This window comes from Giardia intestinalis, chromosome 2 (assembly GCF_000002435.2).
Source record: "Giardia intestinalis strain WB C6 chromosome 2, whole genome shotgun sequence".
Lineage (NCBI taxonomy): Eukaryota > Fornicata > Diplomonadida > Hexamitidae > Giardia > Giardia duodenalis.
Window position 1 is genome coordinate 1,358,560 of NC_051857.1, and position 18,233 is coordinate 1,376,792.

At 47.9% G+C, this 18,233-nt stretch overlaps 8 protein-coding genes and 1 pseudogene across 8 annotated transcripts; 6 read left to right on the forward strand and 3 right to left on the reverse strand.

Moving 5' to 3' along the window:
- Nucleotides 1–1,538: 1,538 nt before the first annotated feature.
- Nucleotides 1,539–2,303, forward strand: GL50803_0061413 (Transporter, ABCA subfamily protein; annotated as a pseudogene; the record flags this gene model as incomplete).
- A 41-nt stretch (nucleotides 2,304–2,344) lies between these two features.
- Nucleotides 2,345–2,941, forward strand: GL50803_008348 (uncharacterized protein; the record flags this gene model as incomplete). Its single annotated transcript, XM_001705907.1, has 1 exon — nucleotides 2,345–2,941. One exon carries the CDS (start codon nucleotides 2,345–2,347, stop codon nucleotides 2,939–2,941), a length of 597 nt encoding a protein of 198 aa, XP_001705959.1.
- Nucleotides 2,942–2,944: 3 nt separating this feature from the next.
- On the forward strand, nucleotides 2,945–3,715 carry GL50803_008349 (uncharacterized protein; the record flags this gene model as incomplete). Its single annotated transcript, XM_001705906.1, has 1 exon — nucleotides 2,945–3,715. The coding sequence occupies one exon, from the start codon at nucleotides 2,945–2,947 to the stop codon at nucleotides 3,713–3,715; it is 771 nt and encodes a 256-aa protein (XP_001705958.1).
- Nucleotides 3,716–3,789: 74 nt separating this feature from the next.
- On the forward strand, nucleotides 3,790–5,643 carry GL50803_008350 (Kinase, NEK; the record flags this gene model as incomplete). The annotated part of the gene is made up of 1 exon (XM_001705905.1): nucleotides 3,790–5,643. The coding sequence occupies one exon, from the start codon at nucleotides 3,790–3,792 to the stop codon at nucleotides 5,641–5,643; it is 1,854 nt and encodes a 617-aa protein (XP_001705957.1).
- GL50803_0016215 (uncharacterized protein) lies at nucleotides 5,640–8,267 on the reverse strand (the record flags this gene model as incomplete). Its single annotated transcript, XM_001705903.1, has 1 exon — nucleotides 5,640–8,267. One exon carries the CDS (start codon nucleotides 8,265–8,267, stop codon nucleotides 5,640–5,642), a length of 2,628 nt encoding a protein of 875 aa, XP_001705955.1.
- Nucleotides 8,268–8,391: 124 nt separating this feature from the next.
- On the reverse strand, nucleotides 8,392–11,175 carry GL50803_0016214 (DNA replication licensing factor MCM3; the record flags this gene model as incomplete). Its single annotated transcript, XM_001705902.1, has 1 exon — nucleotides 8,392–11,175. One exon carries the CDS (start codon nucleotides 11,173–11,175, stop codon nucleotides 8,392–8,394), a length of 2,784 nt encoding a protein of 927 aa, XP_001705954.1.
- Nucleotides 11,176–11,233: 58 nt separating this feature from the next.
- On the forward strand, nucleotides 11,234–12,016 carry GL50803_0014086 (High cysteine membrane protein; the record flags this gene model as incomplete). Its single annotated transcript, XM_038045739.1, has 1 exon — nucleotides 11,234–12,016. The coding sequence occupies one exon, from the start codon at nucleotides 11,234–11,236 to the stop codon at nucleotides 12,014–12,016; it is 783 nt and encodes a 260-aa protein (XP_037901759.1).
- On the reverse strand, nucleotides 12,011–16,081 carry GL50803_006010 (uncharacterized protein; the record flags this gene model as incomplete). The annotated part of the gene is made up of 1 exon (XM_001705901.1): nucleotides 12,011–16,081. One exon carries the CDS (start codon nucleotides 16,079–16,081, stop codon nucleotides 12,011–12,013), a length of 4,071 nt encoding a protein of 1,356 aa, XP_001705953.1.
- Nucleotides 16,082–16,162: 81 nt separating this feature from the next.
- On the forward strand, nucleotides 16,163–18,172 carry GL50803_0014085 (uncharacterized protein; the record flags this gene model as incomplete). Its single annotated transcript, XM_038045738.1, has 1 exon — nucleotides 16,163–18,172. The coding sequence occupies one exon, from the start codon at nucleotides 16,163–16,165 to the stop codon at nucleotides 18,170–18,172; it is 2,010 nt and encodes a 669-aa protein (XP_037901760.1).
- Between the last annotated feature and the right edge of the window lie 61 nt (nucleotides 18,173–18,233).

The window sequence follows — 18,233 nt, forward strand, 5'->3', positions numbered from 1 at the left end:
GCACTAAGGCAAGCGCGGCCGGAGACAGACACCTCGCAGTTGTCCAACGCTAGCAGCGAGTATGCAAATGAGTGTGCATCTTTGACGAGTGTGCTGTGATCTAGATGCCCGGAAGGCTGGGCTCATAGCAGCTGGTGCGCAGGCCCCATCGCTAGCCTCACACGCAAGTTGCTGGTCTATCTTGGAGGGCGGCGGGCGTCCCTGCTGCAATCAGCACTTGCTTTGCCAGTAGCGATGGCCCAGGTCATGGTATCTGGTCCACGCTGAATGTCACGCAAGGATGCGCCTACTGCTCGAGAGGACCAGCACGGCATCTGCCGGTCTACGGGCGCACGTGCTCTCCCATTGTGGCAAGCACAGGGAAGGAGTGGTCGCCAGTGGGGCAGCTAGACGTGCTGGCCGGCGCCGCCATGCACAGGTGAAGCAGCTGCCCCTCCATGAATACGCTACCCTGCCCACATAGCTGCGTCCCTTGAGCTGCTCGTGGCCATGGGTACCTATGACACGGCAGATGCCGAAGGGCGTCGTAAGGGACCCCCATGCCCCTTATCGAGCAAGCTGGCGCGACATAGCCGGCCCTGTGCGGGGGGGCGCTGTTCTAGGAGACGGTGGCCGCCACGGACACGTCCGTTCTAGTAGTAAACGGCGGACCTCCGTGACGGCGTCCGTTATCATGGCTTCCATCTGCATGTCGAGTCTAGCTGCTGACTGGCCCGGACAGGCGGCAGGCGAGACCCTGGGCCGCTCGCACGTAACCCAGCGGCTGTCTGCTCAGTCGAAGGGATGCAGCCTTAAATATGCGTCCACAGGGCAGCATCCGCCGCCGATGGGAACGACTCAACCGCTCTTCTAGCTTTAGCTAAACAGTCCTGTCCTCGAAGTGCACCGGGAGGCCCTTGTCCAGCACACATCATACGATATTCGGAGGTCATGAAGTGCGTATTCGGTGCGTCTATCAGACGTCAATACGGCTGGATTAGCCGTCCTATTGCCAGGTTGTGCCGCCTCGAGTTAGCAGAGAGCTATGCTCCACCCTCTGCAGGCTGCTCTCTCAGTCGCGGCTCAGCCCTTGCCCCGGAATTCCGATACCATTCAGGCTCTGCCTCGTCCGCCCGCTGCACTGTAGTGTAGGAGCGCAGGCCTCGGTCCACACTTCAGTGTTACCCATTCCCATAGTGCAATCCGTCACATTAGAAGATCAAGGATGTTTTAGCTTAGTCTTTGCAACCATCTATGAAGAGTGCTTCGCAAAGGAAAGAACATGGCAAAACTTTATTGGGACTTTGTCCAGCACTCTTCTAAGCCTAGAATCCGCATTGCCAACGACTAGGGAAGTATCGAATGTTCTAGGAAACCGCTTGGAAGCACAGCCCACGATATGTTGCCCTGCAAGAGCCTTTCCCTTTAACTCGGCGCATTCAGCCATGCACTCCCACCTCTATAGAATTCCGAGACGTCTGCTTTTCCTACAAGACGGGCTGCGATATTCTACATGGCTTGACCCTGTTTGTTCATCCCGGTCAGAAGGTTGCTATCGTGGGAGGTCGGGGATTGGCAAGTCCACGATCATCAACCTCTTGACGCGGCTATACACCACACCCCAGCATCAGGACACTTCGTCGCCCGGAATCTATCTCAATGGCAGGGCTATAGGGTCCATCCCACGCGAGGAGCTACGGAGGCTTATAACAGTCGTCCCGCAGGATAACATACTCATCAGGGGCTCTGCCACGGACAACATCGCCTATGGACAGCCTCGCAAGCTCCCGGGCTCCCACGCAGAAGAGGAGCAGAGGCGCTACATCCGAGAAGTCATTCGGCTATGCTACGAGGCTTCCCGTGTTGTTGCGGCTGAAGAGCTCCTGGGAGACGCACCATACAGTGGAACCCTGCAGGGCCTTTCTGGGGGACAACGCCAACGGGTAGGAATTGCCAGAGCTGTCGCACGTGGAGGCAGCGTTCTTGTGCTCGACGAGGCGACGTCGGCACTCGACGAAGAGACAGAGAAGCGGGTCCTCCAACAGCTATTCCGCTCACTGGACCCCAACCAGAGCGTCGTCATTATCAGTCACAGACTCTCCACTCTCCGGTATGTCGACCTGATTTATGTCCTAGATAATCCAGATGGCAGTGGAGCGCGCGTGGTAGAGTCAGGCTCGTACGACTGGTTCGTTGCCGAAAGCCAATATCTGAAGGATGCAGGCCAGGATATCTCTGACCTTGTGAGTAACTGTGGCTGTAGCAGCGCAGGTGTTACCCCAGGCTTCTCCCATGCAACTCTTGATGCAAAGGGGGATCCGTAGAAGCAAAGCACGCCTGGTGGCGAAGACGAGTAAAAATAAAAATGCCAGCAAATGAACACTGCGCAGATCTGATTTCTCGCCTGTTATATTTGCGCTCCCTACAAGCCCTGTACATAAACAGACGCGTCGAAAAAACGGTCTACATGAAACAGATAAATGACCTTTTTGGTATTCCAGGATCCCAAGAGGGGCCCATTCAAATCCTACTCAAAAGCCTAAAAATTGGAACACTTAGTGAACTTCGCAGGTTGCTGAAGAACTACGAGATAGATTGCACTGAAATATCGTCTATTGAATACATTCTGCTTGAGCGCAAAGTCGTCAGTGGGGAGTATTGCCAGAAGGTAGATAAAAATACCAGGGAGCTGCTCGAATGCTTGTATGAAACAATAAACCTCCTAACGCCCAATTCGCCCCTAAGTTATGATCAACTTCTAACGTATGGCAATAATCTGGTGTCCAAAGCAAAAAAACTCACAGATGGCGTCAACTCAACGTGGCCAGTACTCAAGGAACTCGAAGGCTTAGTAGAACAGATAGAGCATGAAGCTAATTTGAAAACAAACATCTGTCCAGCAGATTTAAAAAGTGCATTTGCAGAACGTTTAAAAAGCATATATGATAAAATATTCTGCTGACAAATGATAAAGCTTAGACTAGAGGACAGTAAATCGCACATTCTGAAGGCAGGAGATGGCGAGTTAGTGGACGCTTTGGACCATACAGGGGAACAATCTGCAAGGGTGATGAGGGCATCACCTTTTGCGGTTCCATACCCTACCAAAGCAGACGCGTCTGTCTATAAGTATCTCTGCTACCTGGAGTTTCTTCTGAAGCTCCAGAGGAGGTGCCATGGCTCTCAAGAGGTGGAAACCGAAATTCATGCCGTGTTGAGCACAAAGGGCCCGATCGTTAGAGGATGTTCTCTGCTGCACATCAGGACGATGGATAGTCTAGTTCGTCGCCTCAAATCGTTCTTTATAGACTTTCAGAACTGCTACGATGCAATTACATTGGTTGGCAAAGAGCTATTTGTGGGAGACAACATTGTCTGTCCACAGGTAGATAGAGATGAACTTCTATCAAGCTTTTATGTGCTTATTGGGCTTCTCAACGAAAGATCTTCACCGGCTTATCTCGAGGAAGTCTATTACTCCATCTGGGGGCTTGTTCGACAGATAGATGGTACTCAAGCAATTCAAGATGCCTTCTTCACAGAACGGAATGCACTCGTTGGCATCTTGCAGGAGCTTTATGGTTATGTAAAGCAAAAAGAGAAGGAAACTGCGATAGACTTACCTTCGCAGATTGGAAAGCCTACCCAGCGTCTACTTGATATTGCTCTCCGTAAGCGTTTACTCGAGCAGCTTGTTCCCCTCTACAAAGCGATGCATGCTCAAGTCAACGTCTGACCTGCCATACTAGCGAATGGGCCCGCCGAACTTGAAAAAGGACAATCAAGCAACATGAAAATTCCAAAAAAGAGATGGCGTCTGATGTGGTTATCCAGGAAAACTATGAGATTCTAGACGTAATAGGCCAGGGAGGCTTTGGCAAAGTATACAAAGTTAGGTATATTCCCACGGAGGCGTTGTACGCCTACAAGCTGATAAGCTATGCCAATGAGACCAGTGAGGTCCAGGGTCTTATAGAGTCGGAAATCAAGCTTACAAGGCACCTTTCTCATCCTAATATCATCAAGTTCCACCATGTTTACCACTCTGAAGAGCGTAAAGAATACCATATTATTATGGATCTTTGCGAAGGCGGGGACCTTCGCCAGTTCATTGACAAGCGGCAGAGGATGCAGACTTCCCTAGAGGAGGAGCTTATATGGCTGTATATGGGACAGATCCTGCTGGCTCTAGCTTACTTACACTGCCCATTCAAGAGCGGAATCCAGCAGCACGGGCGCATAATTCACCGGGACATCAAGCCTGCTAATATTTTCATTAAAGGAAGCAATACACTAATAGTTGGAGACCTGGGGATTTGTAAGGACATTGGTCGCCACTCCTCTACTGACGCAAAGATTGGTACTCCCGCTTACATGGCCCCCGAAGTCCTCATGAACGTTAAGCAGGGCTATAACGAGAAATCGGATATCTGGTCTCTGGGCCTGATTGTGTACGAGTTGTGCACTTTTGAAAGATTAGTAAGCGGTGCGACGGTAGCTGATGCAATCGAGTCCATAGAGTACATAAACTTCCCTATCATCGTTGAGGGCTATAGTCTGGAGCTCGTGGAAGTGATTAATGGAATGATCGATCCAAATATTATGACTAGATTTTCAGCTCATGACTTGCTAGCTCATCCGCGGTTGTGTCCGTACATCAAGCGGCTCTTAGGACCTAGCGTCACTATCGCTACCTTTACTTATGGAGGAGATCCGTTGCTTGACAAGCATAGCTATAGTTACGGCCTCCAAACTGAAGATCACCGGGTCAATGCCACGACACCTTGCTCTGCTAAGAATGATCCTAGCTATAGCACGTCACTAGCAAACATTGCTCTTATGGCCCCAGGTAGCATTGCAGCAAAGATCTTCAATCATACTCCTCTTATGATTGCTGCCGAAGCAGGAGACCTCTGCGGTGTAGAGGCACACAAGGCGGTGTACTCAAGGAATACAAATACACGTGGGTATACTGCGCTGATGCTGGCTGTGGAACAAGGACATATGAAATGCGTCAAATCTCTTTTGGGCGTTGAGGCAGGCCACCAGGCAAACGATGGAACAACTGCATTAATCATTGCGCTGACTCGAGGATATACCGACATCGCTAAGCTTCTTTTCCCCCTGGAAGCAGCCATAAAAGCCTACGATGGACGCACGCCTTTGATGATAGCTGTGGAAAGGCATCACTCGGTACTGATTAAGCCCCTCGCAAAATACTCTGCCGGTGAACAACTTGCTGACGGAACGACGGCTCTCATGATCGCAGTCCAACTATTGGATGCCGTGTCCGTAAAGGCGCTTGCCAAGGCAGAATCCGGCATAGCTACTGACAAGGGCAAAACGGCCTTAATGTTAGCTTCTGAGCAAGGAAGCCTTGCACTGTGCAAGCTTCTAGCTAAAAACGAAGCCGGGCTACAGATGCATGATGGAACAACTGCACTAATGATTGCTCTCGAGCGGGGGTATGAAGAAGTAGTTGCCCTATTATACAGACGTGAGAAGGACATCTGCAAGGACGATGGCACGACGCCCCATCAACTGGCTGCAAAGACAAATAGACAGGACATAATGCAGATATTTACCTCTAAAAAGGACAATACTTTAATAATATCTAAAAGGGTGAAGGAGAGTGTGACGGAACTTAAAGAGCACAGATCTTAGTAGACAGAATAGGTTGGCTCACCGTGGCTATCGTCGATACTGCCCTCACTGGATGTGTCTATACAGCATTCAAGCATCATGATGATTATGCCTTTGTTGGTTTGCGAACGGGCCAATGAGCATGTGGTGTTTTCCCACGCTCTGTCCTCGGGTATAGGCTCATATTGCAGAAGAATCTGGACACCCTCAACAAACCCGTGCTGCACTGCATGCATAAGAGCGGTTTTTCCACTGGTAGACTTTGCACCATGCTCCTTCGGAGCCAGGATAGCTGCACATTCCGCTCTGAGGCCGAAGATAGCAGTCATTAAGGAGGTGTAAGAGAACCCGATCAATTCCTTTTCATATGGAACCAAGTTTTTTACCAGTTGCTCCCATCCCAAGTAGGCGCTGATCATCATTACGGTAGATTTTCCGATTACGTAGTGGCCCATTCGGAGTAGAGAGTCTATATATCTGACTGAGTATTCTCCGTCTTGTGAAGCGTGCTTTATGACATCGACGGAGTTTGGATTTCCTTGTTCTGCCAGCCTGAAGAGAAGGGTCTGTCCGTCTGGCTGGATAGCTAGCAAAGCGTCTGCAGAGACACCATCTGGTGCGTGTCCTAGCAAGGCATTAACGTACTCCCTTGTATAACCTTTATTTAAGAGAGAGTATCCCTGTAATTGGGCAAGTAAGCGGATGAACAGAGATCTTGCGGTCGATAGAACGTACTGGTCATACCTGTTATTTCCGCTTAGAAGCAGCTCTAGCTCCGTGGGCTTACTGTCCTTCTTTGTGGACTTACAACTCTGCTTTCCTTCTTTTGTTTGCTTGCCCTGTGGTCTCTTCATGTCTTTTACAAGTAAAAAGATCTTTGTGACCATCGGATCCTCGAAAGGCTCTGGATCATTCTCGTTCTGGTAGTGACACCAGAAGTCGCGCCTGTCCACAAACTCGGATATGAGATTGCTCAGAGATTCCGTTACCTTAAGACCTTCGCTATCTTTCAGTAACTTGTCAAAGAGACTCTGAAGTTCTGGGGTTAAAGGCTCCATGCACTCTACCGGGTCACTAAGCAAGGCATCAGTCCATGTGCCGGCAGATGTAACAGTGCTAGCCACGGTGGCAGTAGTACCGATTGCAGACTCGTGTGCGTTTATGCTTACACCTGCTGGAGCAAAGCCTTTACACCGTCGATCTAGTTGCTGCGGGAGAATCTTTATTTGTGCCAGTTCCTCCCGAATACATTCCTGCACTTGCTGTTTAAAGTCTTGGCAAGCTGCTGTCAATGTACTGAGCTCAGATGTGATGTTGACATTCTGTGCTAATAGTTGGGTCAAGTGCTTGATCACGGGACCATTAGCTTCGTCCCCGCTTTTTTCCTTCTGTGTGTTTGTGATAGCTACTTGAATAGCCACTGTTTTGACGGAGGATGCCTTTCTAGGGGTCTGTGTGGCATCCACAGAAATGCTAGTCATGACACGGCTTTCAGTGTTCTTCTTTTCTTTCAGCAGCCTTGCGTTGGTCCTTTCAAGTTCTACAATCTTCTCTTCAAGCTTTTTAATATGATAATCATCTTCTTCTTTCTCTGCCGCATGAGCTTTGATGATATCGTCTAATTCTGCCACCTTCTGCTCAAGCTTAGTCTCGAGCTCAGCATGCTGCTCCTGGAGTTGGGTGCTAATCTTCTTCAGATCGGGCTCGTCAACCAGGCTCGTTTCTACTGATTTAGATGGCGGCAGCAAGTTAAGCGATTCCATATACCCACGCACTGTAGGCAACATAAGAAGATCCTCGATACACCATCTCTGCTCGGGATTGACAACCAAGAGCATGGAAAGGCAGAGCTGAACATTTCTGTCGAGGTTTGGTATGGGCTTAACAATGACACTTTCCTTAGTTGTGGAATCGTGGTGAAACCTTGGGTACTCTAATTTAACCAAGTACCACATAATTGCTCCGACAGACCAGCAATCCAGCGCCCTGAGATGTATTTTTTCTTCTAAGTTGTCTGGTGCCAGGAATGACAGATATTCCTCGTGTGCTGCTGCGTCTGCTAACCCCTTGCTTGTTTCAATGCAATTAAACAGATTCAAAATTAATAGCTTAACTTCCAGATTGCTGTTAATAAATATAACGCTTGGAGTGACAGCAATATGAGCCACCCGTTCTTCTTCTGTCATACCTTCAAATAACTTTAGCACATGTAGGAACAAGTCAGGGGTAACATTCGTGTAGTCTTTGTCCAGGCCGACTGTATTCCGCCTTCCTTCTATGGTAGAAAACAAGATAAGTATATAAATTAGCTGAACTGTGATCTTCCAGAATTCATCTACGTCAAGTTCCCGGTTCTGGCTCTTCAACTCGTTGATAAAGTGTGACAGAGGCACGCCGTGCTTTTCCATTACGATGTATCCATCGTCGCCGTCAAATACCAATGGATAAAACTGGATGAACCTATTCTTTGGTAGAGCGCAAAGCGCAGCAAGAGACCTATCATAAGCCTTTGGAAAAGGTGGAATGAAGTCCGACCTTTTAAACCGATAGACGCACAACCCCTTATCACGTGCATGCTCGTAGAGGTCAAAGCCCATGCTTCGATAGAGGAACCTACTTGAACAGACTTGAGCGGAGTGCTCCATCTATGCGAAGTACAAGAATTTATTTGGAGATAAAGATAATAAGAAAACAAGACGGTAGAACACTAGAATATCTGAATAAGAATCTAGTCCTAACTCTAATGCAGAACAAAGGACAAAGATGCTGTCACGTGAGTATGAAAAGCACTCCGTCCTCCAGCAGAGCCGTTTGATCTTCTACTAACCTAGCTATAGCCATATCTATTTGACTGTCTGTAAGTTCCTGAACATTTGTAGAGCGGCACCGAGCCTTCAGCCACGGAATAAAGTCGCTGAGCTGCACAGCTGTGAGTCCAGTTTCCTCTGTGTACGTTGATATGGCCCTCACCACTGTTAAGTAGACGCCAGAGTCAACGGAATTATCTCCAGAAACGTCTCGTGAGCCACCAGCGGGGTCAGGATCTTGCACAATCGATGAGACACCTCCAATAAGGTGAGTTTCATCGCCAGCTATGTCGGTGTTAGATACTGTCCCGCGTACAGAGTCTTCCTTCTCACCATAAATGCAGACAACCAATAATATGTACGCCTCAATGACATCCTCTGGCTCAACCTCCCTGGGAGGAAAGCTGAGCTTCGTTAATGCCGTAGCCAGCCTAATCAAAGACTCGAGGATGCGGGCTGTAACAGGGATGTTCGGAGGATGGCGACGCGCGTTGACTGCACGCTGCCGCAAGTCTGTATAACACTTCGACACCTGTCGTACGGCCCTTTCTGACATGTAGGGGCCTGAGCGGTTCAAGGAGCGTGCGTACTTAATTATGTCTCGCAGAAATCCGTGAGAAAGAAGTGCTCGTGCTCTATTGACTGTGTACACGTCAGAATTCCAAGTCCTTTCCAATTTCTCTGTGTATATTTGATGAATTTCATCGTTAGCACCCTGAAAATACAGCGGACTCATGAGGTCGAATGACAAGGGCATTGATGAGCCAGCAGCAGTTCCAGAATTTCCTTGCGTTGTAGCAGATCTTTGGTTTGTGTTTTTGAGGAATTCTATGAGCTCCTTGCCGTCAAATGTTAGCTCCTGGTCTTTGTACATATCATAATATCCACCCCTGCCCGGTGTGTCACCGACAGATGATTCTTCATCATGTGCCAACTTATTTCTTATGTAGTTATCCACACAGTTATCCCCTGGAATGACATGTGTACCCTGCTTCGTGAGCTCTGCAAGGCTCTCCTCTATTCCCTGTTCTAAGGTCTTCCTTTGTTCCTGAGCAGCCTTTAAAGCGTCCAGACCCATGCTAGTCATGTGGTTTAGAAGAACATGGGAGGCTATCTTAGCATCCATTGTATGGTCGTCCCGTACAAGGAAAACAAGATCGTATCTGCTCAACAAGGAATCTGGAAGCGCTATGTTTTCAGCAAAGGAGCGCTTTGGATCGAAGAAGCCGTAAACGGGATTGGCTGCTGCAAGTACGCTACACCGCGCATTCAGGGTACAGTGGAGGCCCGCCTTGCTGATCGAGATACTCTGCTGCTCTAAGGCCTCGTGAAGGAGAGCACGGTCATCAGCATCTACCTTATCAAATTCATCTATTAGCAGAACACCCTTATCTGCAAGAACGGCAGCGCCAGGATCCAGACGCCGCTCCCCTGTTGTCCCATCGATAACTACCGCCGCGGTTAAGCCAACTCCAGAGGATCCGCGACCTGTCGTCTGCACAGACACCGGCATCAATTGCTTGACAACCCGCAGCATCTGGGACTTTGCGCTGCCCGGGTCTCCTATCAGGAGGATGTTAATGTCTCCGCGTATTCTACTGGAAGACGAGAATTCGCGGGGGACCCCCTGAAGCAGTTGAAGGACTATTCCACGCTTTACAATCCAATGCCCATATATGGCTGGTGCAAACGATGCTGTTAGCACATCAAGTGCATAGCCAGAGAGGGAGACCAGCTGGGTGTTGTTCCTATGCCGCATCCAACGGGATATGTCTGTGCACCTCTTCAAGAAACGAATCACGTGTTCCTCTGCGGTCGATATGTGTCGGATCGGCGTGCGCTCCAACACATTAATGGACAGTGCAAGTAGAAAGTTTCCTATGGAGGATGACTTAGTGTTTGATGTCTCGCCAGCTCTATGGTGAACGCTGGGGTTGAATATCCCTAGTATTTCTACGAGATCACCGGATTTGCACTTGTCAATCAGATGATTGCGAAGAATGACTGGTATGGAGCGAGGCAAGCGACCAGAAGGAACATACTCCGGGTGGTCCTGGACTAGTATCTTCTGTACGCTATCAAACAGAGAGAGGCCATACTCTCGCACAGTGGCCTGTGCAGTTGACGTTCTATGCAGTCTGCTATCAGATGGAGAAGAACCGGGTGCACCAAGAGTTAGAAATGGTGCGGTTTCAGGACTGGGTTCCCCAGTGGCTGGTCCGACTTCTCCCTCGGTAAAGAGCATGGAGTGCTGCCGTAGAATGAAGCCCCGCATCGATTCAGGTGCAACGGTGGTATATGGGTCTTCATACATAGTTTCCAGAAAAGTCCCGGTACTAGGCTGGAACTCAATGAGTCTGGATATGGAGGGCCTGGGCGCCGTCAATTTAGTCACAATCCCCGTAATCTTGAAGAGCTGCTTCAGGCATGCAGAATTGAGATTACGAGGTAGGGTTGTATGGTCAGCAGTGACATCGCCCGTAAGAAGGACGCTGAGACGCTGAGCATGGCCACCTGTGTAATGATTACTGTTAATATGCTCCTCGATGGCTGGGATGTATAAGTATGGCGCCTGAATGATCTCTACAAAGAGGGCGGGGCTCATCTCGCGAATTTTCGTCATGTCCAGCTCGACTGTTGATGATGGAACAGGCCCAGAACGCGTGGCCAAAAATTGACGAGAAATATAGGAGAACTCATTCTCAAAGCGACTGATTTCCTCCAGAGCTGCAGCATACGGTTGCATACCAGCTCAATATCGGGCAAAAAAGCAGAGGCCTTGTTTTTTCAAAAGACTCTTTAAAATGCTTTGTGGGACCCTGTGCCTGGCTCTGTGCCTGATCAGTGTCAGCTCTGTATTTGGGTCGAAGACAGAGGATGCTGTGAAGATGGATACCATACTAACAGAGGGTGTGCACCTCTTCATGACCCAGCTTCTTCAGAGCGTGGCAGATGACTGCAAAACGTGCGTTACTGAGTACACGGCACCAGCAATAGATCTTTTTAAGGATGTCTGTGCAATATGCATCACTGAATACCGAGAGCACGGACTTAACCTATACACGAAAGGCTGTCAAGATTGCATTGAGATATACCAATCTTATCTGATGGTTCCCTATGCCGGGACGTATTCTATTTGCAGAAAGTACTATGCCAGCTACGACCTAGAGTTATTTGGCACCGGCTGCACCAAGTACATAACTGCATATCTTGACGGGGGGCTCGTCTTACCCGGAGAAGCATGCGCTCACTGCCTGAAACTTTTCATCGCGCACTCCCTTACCGTATACAATGGTAGCTGCTATGCGTACATCGCACAAAGTACATCAAAGCAACTGGCGCAGGCGAACATTCCTCCAACACACAACTTCAAACTCGGAGAGATAATGTACGACGGTATCTTGCCTGTACGGATCTACAAGGGATGTCTACGAAGCGTCCAGAACTACTATGCGCCCCTCTTGCTAAACTTTTATAAGGATAACAGGTATGCAATATGCTTGGGAGCTATGTACTTTATGTCACTGATGATTGGCCTCGGCTGTCTACACTGTGGTGTGTATCGCTCGAAGAGTAGCGACTTATAAGCAAGTCAAACTTGTCTCTTTTCTTAGTGCCGTATTGTATCCTCCACTACTTCTCTGGATTTCGCTAGGTCGCATGCTTGATATACTAAATGGTCCTACCCTCTTTATACTGACTCCTATTATATCAGTGGTGTTTTTATTGAGTACAGCATCCAGCGGTACTGTCCTCCGCTTGGCTCTTGCCATCTTGGGGACACTCTGGGTCTTGTGTTCCAGGTAAACAGAAGTTGGCATTATGTCAGGGTGGTGCGCCATGTTGTGCGTTGTAGTAGTAAACGTCTTTGACACAGGTATGGAAGAGGTAATCTCATTAGTGCCTCTATCGGATTGGCCAAGGGTATCAGATATGTCTGAAAAGATGTTCGTCCGTAGACTACTTAATGGAACGCTAAACCTTTTTGTGGTTGAGCTAAGAGTGTCATATTCTGTGTTATATTCCATGTTATCTATGTTCCCTTTAGAGCAGGTAACAGTTACACCAGTCGAATTGGAAGGTAATGTTAAACCTTTAGCTGTTGCGTTATTAGCAGAAGAACTATGTGCAGATAATGGTGAGTTTGTGACATCAGAGGACTCGCCATCTAATGTCCTGGTCGTGCCCAAGTGATCTGGAGACTGGTGTTTCTCCTCTATAGTCAAACATTCATCGTCTACTAAAGCCAGATTGTAGCTGGTGGCATTCTTAGAAGTCGCCAGGATCGCTTTAGAGAGATGGCCACTCGAAGCCTTTGAGGCAGTGCCAAGACGAACTGACACATGCATTATTCCCTTGTATGTTGGAAGAGAAGCGTCATCAGAATCCTTTACAGTAGCTAGATTGAACTCTCTGGTGGATTGATCCAACTCTACCTTTAACAAAAGATTGTCAGAATATGGCAAACGAGTTGTGCTGATGAGTGTTGAAGCTCCGGTGCTTGTAGCCATGCATGGGTCTGGAACAGTAGGTTCTGAAATATCTCGAATGTGAAGCGTGTCTATAAGATAGCCGAAGCTTTCCGGCGGCTGCGGCACCGCTACTGACATAGCAGGGCGACCGACTCCAGCTCTGTGACCGCAAACATTATTGTTAGCACACCGTAAGGGTAGCTGTGTATCGATGGGAGGATGAGTCTGCTGTGGCAAGGGCAGAAGAAAATCATCTTCTGAACTAGAATAGCTCACCGGACGAAGTAAGGTGGTAATATTTCCATCGGTGCCAATAGCATCTTCGCCGCGTGGAGCCATGAGAACTTCTGGTGCGTTATCGAGTAGGTTGTTGGGTTGGAGAGACTCTATGAGCATTGCCTTCTTAGATAATATGCTTTCAGCAAGAGCTGCCGTTTCGCTGTGAACAATGGGAGTGGTTACAATTTGGAGGCAATCTCTATTACTAAGTTCATTTGCCGCTAGGATCAGTTCAGGACTGGGGCTGGTGCTGCTGCTATTGGTAAGCATATATAATTTGGATCTTTTCTTGATTAACTCTTCTGCATCGAGATCGTCCGAGCTCCTATTTTCTATATCATCTGCTACTATCCCAAGACGATTTTCCTCCTTCAGTTGCTGATATGCCGCATTACGAGAGATACTGGCCTTCTTACTGCTCTTGGCTACAAGCTTCTTGATATGGTTCTTTGAAATGGATCGAAAAGGAACTTGTTTCCTGTCTAGAACAGATACCTGTGCCTGGGTGGCTTCTGGTGCTGTTACATAATTGGACTCGGTGACTGAACAGTTAGTTATAGATGGGCACTGAGTAAATAGTTCTGCTGATGACGGCTCGTCAGTGTAGCTACCCGCACTCGCAAGCTCATTGTTCTGAAGAGTGGACTCGGTGACTGCCTTAGTATGCAGTCGTTCTCTCTGTGAATGAGTGGATACAGTTGAGAGGGTGGTACGATTGTGAGAGGCTTGATAGGTGTCTTTTTCCGACTGAGGCGGAGGTTCATGTGAGGAGTGAAGTAATGAAGAAGTCAGAGAGTCTTTAACGGTCGAGGCGTCCATCCTCCTTTTGGATGTTACTGGGTTGCTTGCGGCTATGCTACCGTCAAAAAGTATGGTTCTATTGATTAAGTGAAGATTCTCTGTCTTCAAGAAGGAAAAGTCTTCAAGTCCATCCTTCTCTAGCTTCTCTAGAGTCAATTCAATAAACATGCGTTCCCTCAACGTTCCAGTCATGCTCTTCTCAAGCTGGCTCTTGTACATTCCCCCCAGGCTAATGTCTCGGAAGGCATTTGTGGCCCTAACTTGGTTGTGCAAGTTTATGACACCCTCTCTATCCTCCTCATCTCGGAGCCTCCGAGTTGCAAAGGTTGGCGTGCTGTATGAACACTCATGGCAGGTAGATATATTATTTGTATAAAGATTGTATACTTTTGGTGAAATCTGCATAGCTCCATCCATTGTGCTGATCTTCTCTAGTGTAACCTGTGTGGCATTGTCAATCTCCTTAATGTTGCTGGCAATCTTGGCATCAGAGTGGGGAAGGAACGATAACTCCTCTCTGTGCTCTTTGGTGCTCCTAGTAACTATGGGCAACACGGCGTGTGAGTCTAGGTCAGCGAGTCCGCCTTCAAATCTATCCATAACCTGCCTTATGCTTGTGCCTTTCCGTCCAATGGTCTGCTTGTTATGTTTAGAGCTATAGGTTGTTGATTTAGTAGATTGTAGAGGCTTGCTGCCTATGTGGTTTTCAGAGGAGATTCCCCGGTGCTTAGTGGTTGTCTTTAATGGATCTCTTGTCACTGGAACGTGTATAACTCTGCGGTACTTAGTATTTGCGGCTACTTTTGCGACTATCTTGGGAGCTGGAGCCATGGTTGGACATCGCTCAACCCCAGTGCTTACTATTCTTCTAGAAGAAATGCTATGAGTGCTGTTCTGGATGCCCCTACTGGAAGCATGTTCTTGGCCATTAGTCACTGGTGTTACGGAAGAATGCACTAGTCCATAGGTCTTCTCAACATATTTTGACAGCGCTGCAGGCTGTATAATCAAGTAGCGTCTATCTAGCAATGCAACACCGTGATCAATGATCGCCTTCCTGTAAGCTTCCGAGTATGAGGCTAGCTCTGTCTGTATGGTGTCAGTGAATACATTCAAGGATAGAAACGGTGTTATCTTGAGTGGAATGGCGAGTACATCGCTTGTGCACTTAAAGCTCATTGAAAATATGGTCACCAACATTTCAGGAAGAGTGACACCGCGGCCTGGAAGCGTGGGGTCTCCATCGTTATCTAAAAGCGTCATAAAGGCAAGGTTCGACAGTAAACTAAAATCTAGTATTCTATTCCCCTCCACAACGCCATTTGGAAGGGTTGGGAAAAGGGACTCGAGGACCAGCTCTAAAGACCCACTGACTAGGTATGGAACGCCAAGACCCATTTCAGCTGCCATCCTCATCGTCTCACAGAGAGACAAGCAATGCATGCACAAACGCTTCTGGAAGGCCGTTTGCTGTGGAGAGTCGTTATTCTTTATGGTGTGTGCTCTAGGGTTTTCTGCACTGAGATTGCTGAGGGAATGATGCGCGGCACCCAAGGAGGAAGTTCTAACCTCTTCTGCCAAGATGCTCATGCCTGTCAAACAGGAGGAGATGGCTCGATCAATATCACGGAGATGCATATACAGTAGTGCTTCCAGAGAGTAGATTTCAGAAGATGGCACATGAATTTCATAGCTGAGTGAAAAGATAAGATTGTCATTGGTTATTGGTGGATGGTGCAGCATACGCAGGTACCTGTGTGCTTCAGAAATAAAGCCGAGCTGCAGATTAGCCAAAACAGCCCGCTGAAGCAGGGAATCGTGCGGACAAAGAGCTACACCCTTAGTAAACTGTTCAATTGCCTCCTGAAACGCGCCTTCTCGCAGCTTAACCAACCCCATTGCCCCATAAAGGTACGCTTTGAAGACCCGATAGCAAACGGCTGTGCCTATCTTCCTATATAAGGGAGCCTCTCTATAGTGAGCATCTGCAAGCGTAAAGGCTTCAACAAACGCACTATAGGCGTTGCTCCACCTATCACGAAGAAGCATAGTCTGGGCCTGCGCCAGCAGATTGTTACACTGCTGCTCTAAATTGCTCATCGCAATTAAGGAGATTTCTTTGCTTACAAGAAGATATGTTCACAATGGGAAACTTTAAATTTGAAGGCCCCTGTGTGGTGCATGTCTTACTCAGAGACCCTACAGCTTTGCCAGAAAGCAAACCTCACCATCGATGAACTAACAGAACTAAAGAGCATCTTGCAACGCGACATGGAAGATCCCCCGCATGCAAGAATTACTGGTGAAAAGGTGCACCAATTAATAAATGCAACAATATCTTCGCGGAACTTACCGGCTCTTCAGTTAGTCCATGAGTTTACACGAGGTAAGTATTCTCCTACAACCGCTGGCAAAACGTCTCTTTCTTTTGCTATTCAAGAACGATGGCTAGACGCCGTACTTGTGCTGCTGGATGACGAGAAGGATGTTATTGGGGCAAACACTCTGCATCTGGATGCGCTTGCGCATGATCCCGGACGCCATGTGATACTGGATGACCTTCTGCTCAAAGACAAGGCAGGTCATGGGGTACTGGAGTATGCTGCTTGTGCTAGGAACCTTGTGCTCATCAAGTCGATCGTTTCACTTGTTCTTGCTGCAAAGACTGTGCCAGAAGGCGTCAGAGATGCATTTATTTCTGCCTTTCCGTATCTGGCAGAAGACTCCACATATCCATGCACAGATGCCGCAATGTGTTTGATCCTTTCTCCCCTTAGACCGAAGCTCTCCTTTCAAGTTTGTGAGAAGCATGCAGCACTAGACTCACCAGCGCCATATCAACACTCAACATGCGGCTCTAAGTTCTTCGCTGCAGGTAGCAGATCAGCGATGCAAGACAACTCCAAGCATAAGAAACCCCACATTCCTGTGGCGTCCGATAAGACCGCTTCATCTTCAAACGGTGTGGCTCGGAGGCAACAGACTTCGACAGCCGATATCGTTGACCACTTGCTAAAGTCAAGTTGCTATGCTGATCATGTAAGTGACCTGCTCTCCGTGTTCCATCAACAGGAGCATAGTACAAGTATACAAGGAACATGCTTTTCTGGTAAAATGCTTTATAATTACTTGAAAGAGCTTCCCAGGCATCCCCCGCTTTTGAGATACTATACATCTTTGCTACGCTGCATCTATCCTAACGTTTGCCTACACTACATTGATTTTGAGCTGTATGTGTCCACAAATAAGTGTAAAATACCATCCGAGATTGGTCTCGTAAAAACATACAAGGGGAAACCGATCTATGCCTTGCAGGGTTTGTTCTCAGCAGATGTTTCGTTTGCTTCCAGAGGGATGTTGAACGTCATTGCAGCGATAACGGGAATAGAGTACGACATCAACACAAAAAAGCGCCCATGGCTTTCTACCTTAAGCTATACTGAGTGGACCAATAACAATGTCAAGAAATGCATCAACTGGTTTCTAGGCAGCTCCCCGCAAGCTCTAGATGACGCGTGTAGCACTCAATCCCTTCTTACCCTTGTTACAGATGAGTATGTCCTTTCAAAGTTGCCCTCTCTTACTGACTCATTTAAAGACAACCAAGTGAAGTTGCAATCTCATCAAAAAGGTTTAGAAAATCAGATAGGGTGCACGTTATATAGACACAGATCTGGATTGTATCTTTATCGGTTCCACGTTGACGTTGATTCGCCACTGCCTTGCTTCCCGCACATCCAATACGCAACTGATGCCCAGCCGAAGCCACTCGTTGACTCATCCGGGAAACTTGTTGTCTTTGGTAAGGGAATCGACACAGAGGTAAAAACCCTCAAAGCGCTTAACATTACTCACGTAGTAGTGCACGAAGTCCAGCAGTTCTTTTCTCCATTTATTCCGGTACAAAGGCTAATTACTATATCCAAAACTGCACCCTTGTCCACCGAGCCGTATTGTATTGATCATGAAATTATCAAGGATCACACAGCTCTGCATCCACGGAAAGATGGACACTTTCATTGTGCATTATATGATGCTCTGCAACTTTCGTTCTGCACTTACAGGTGGCTACATCAAATTGTCACCCCAGACTTGATCGAACCCAAAAATATGCTTAGGTGCAAAGGTACCGATAAGGTTACGGTGCTCAGGATGCCCAGGAAGGACCCTGATGAGAACGTTGAGGACTAAACAGAAGCTAGTATTTTGTAAATTTTCAAAAAACGCTAGATTATCATTGGCTCAATAATCG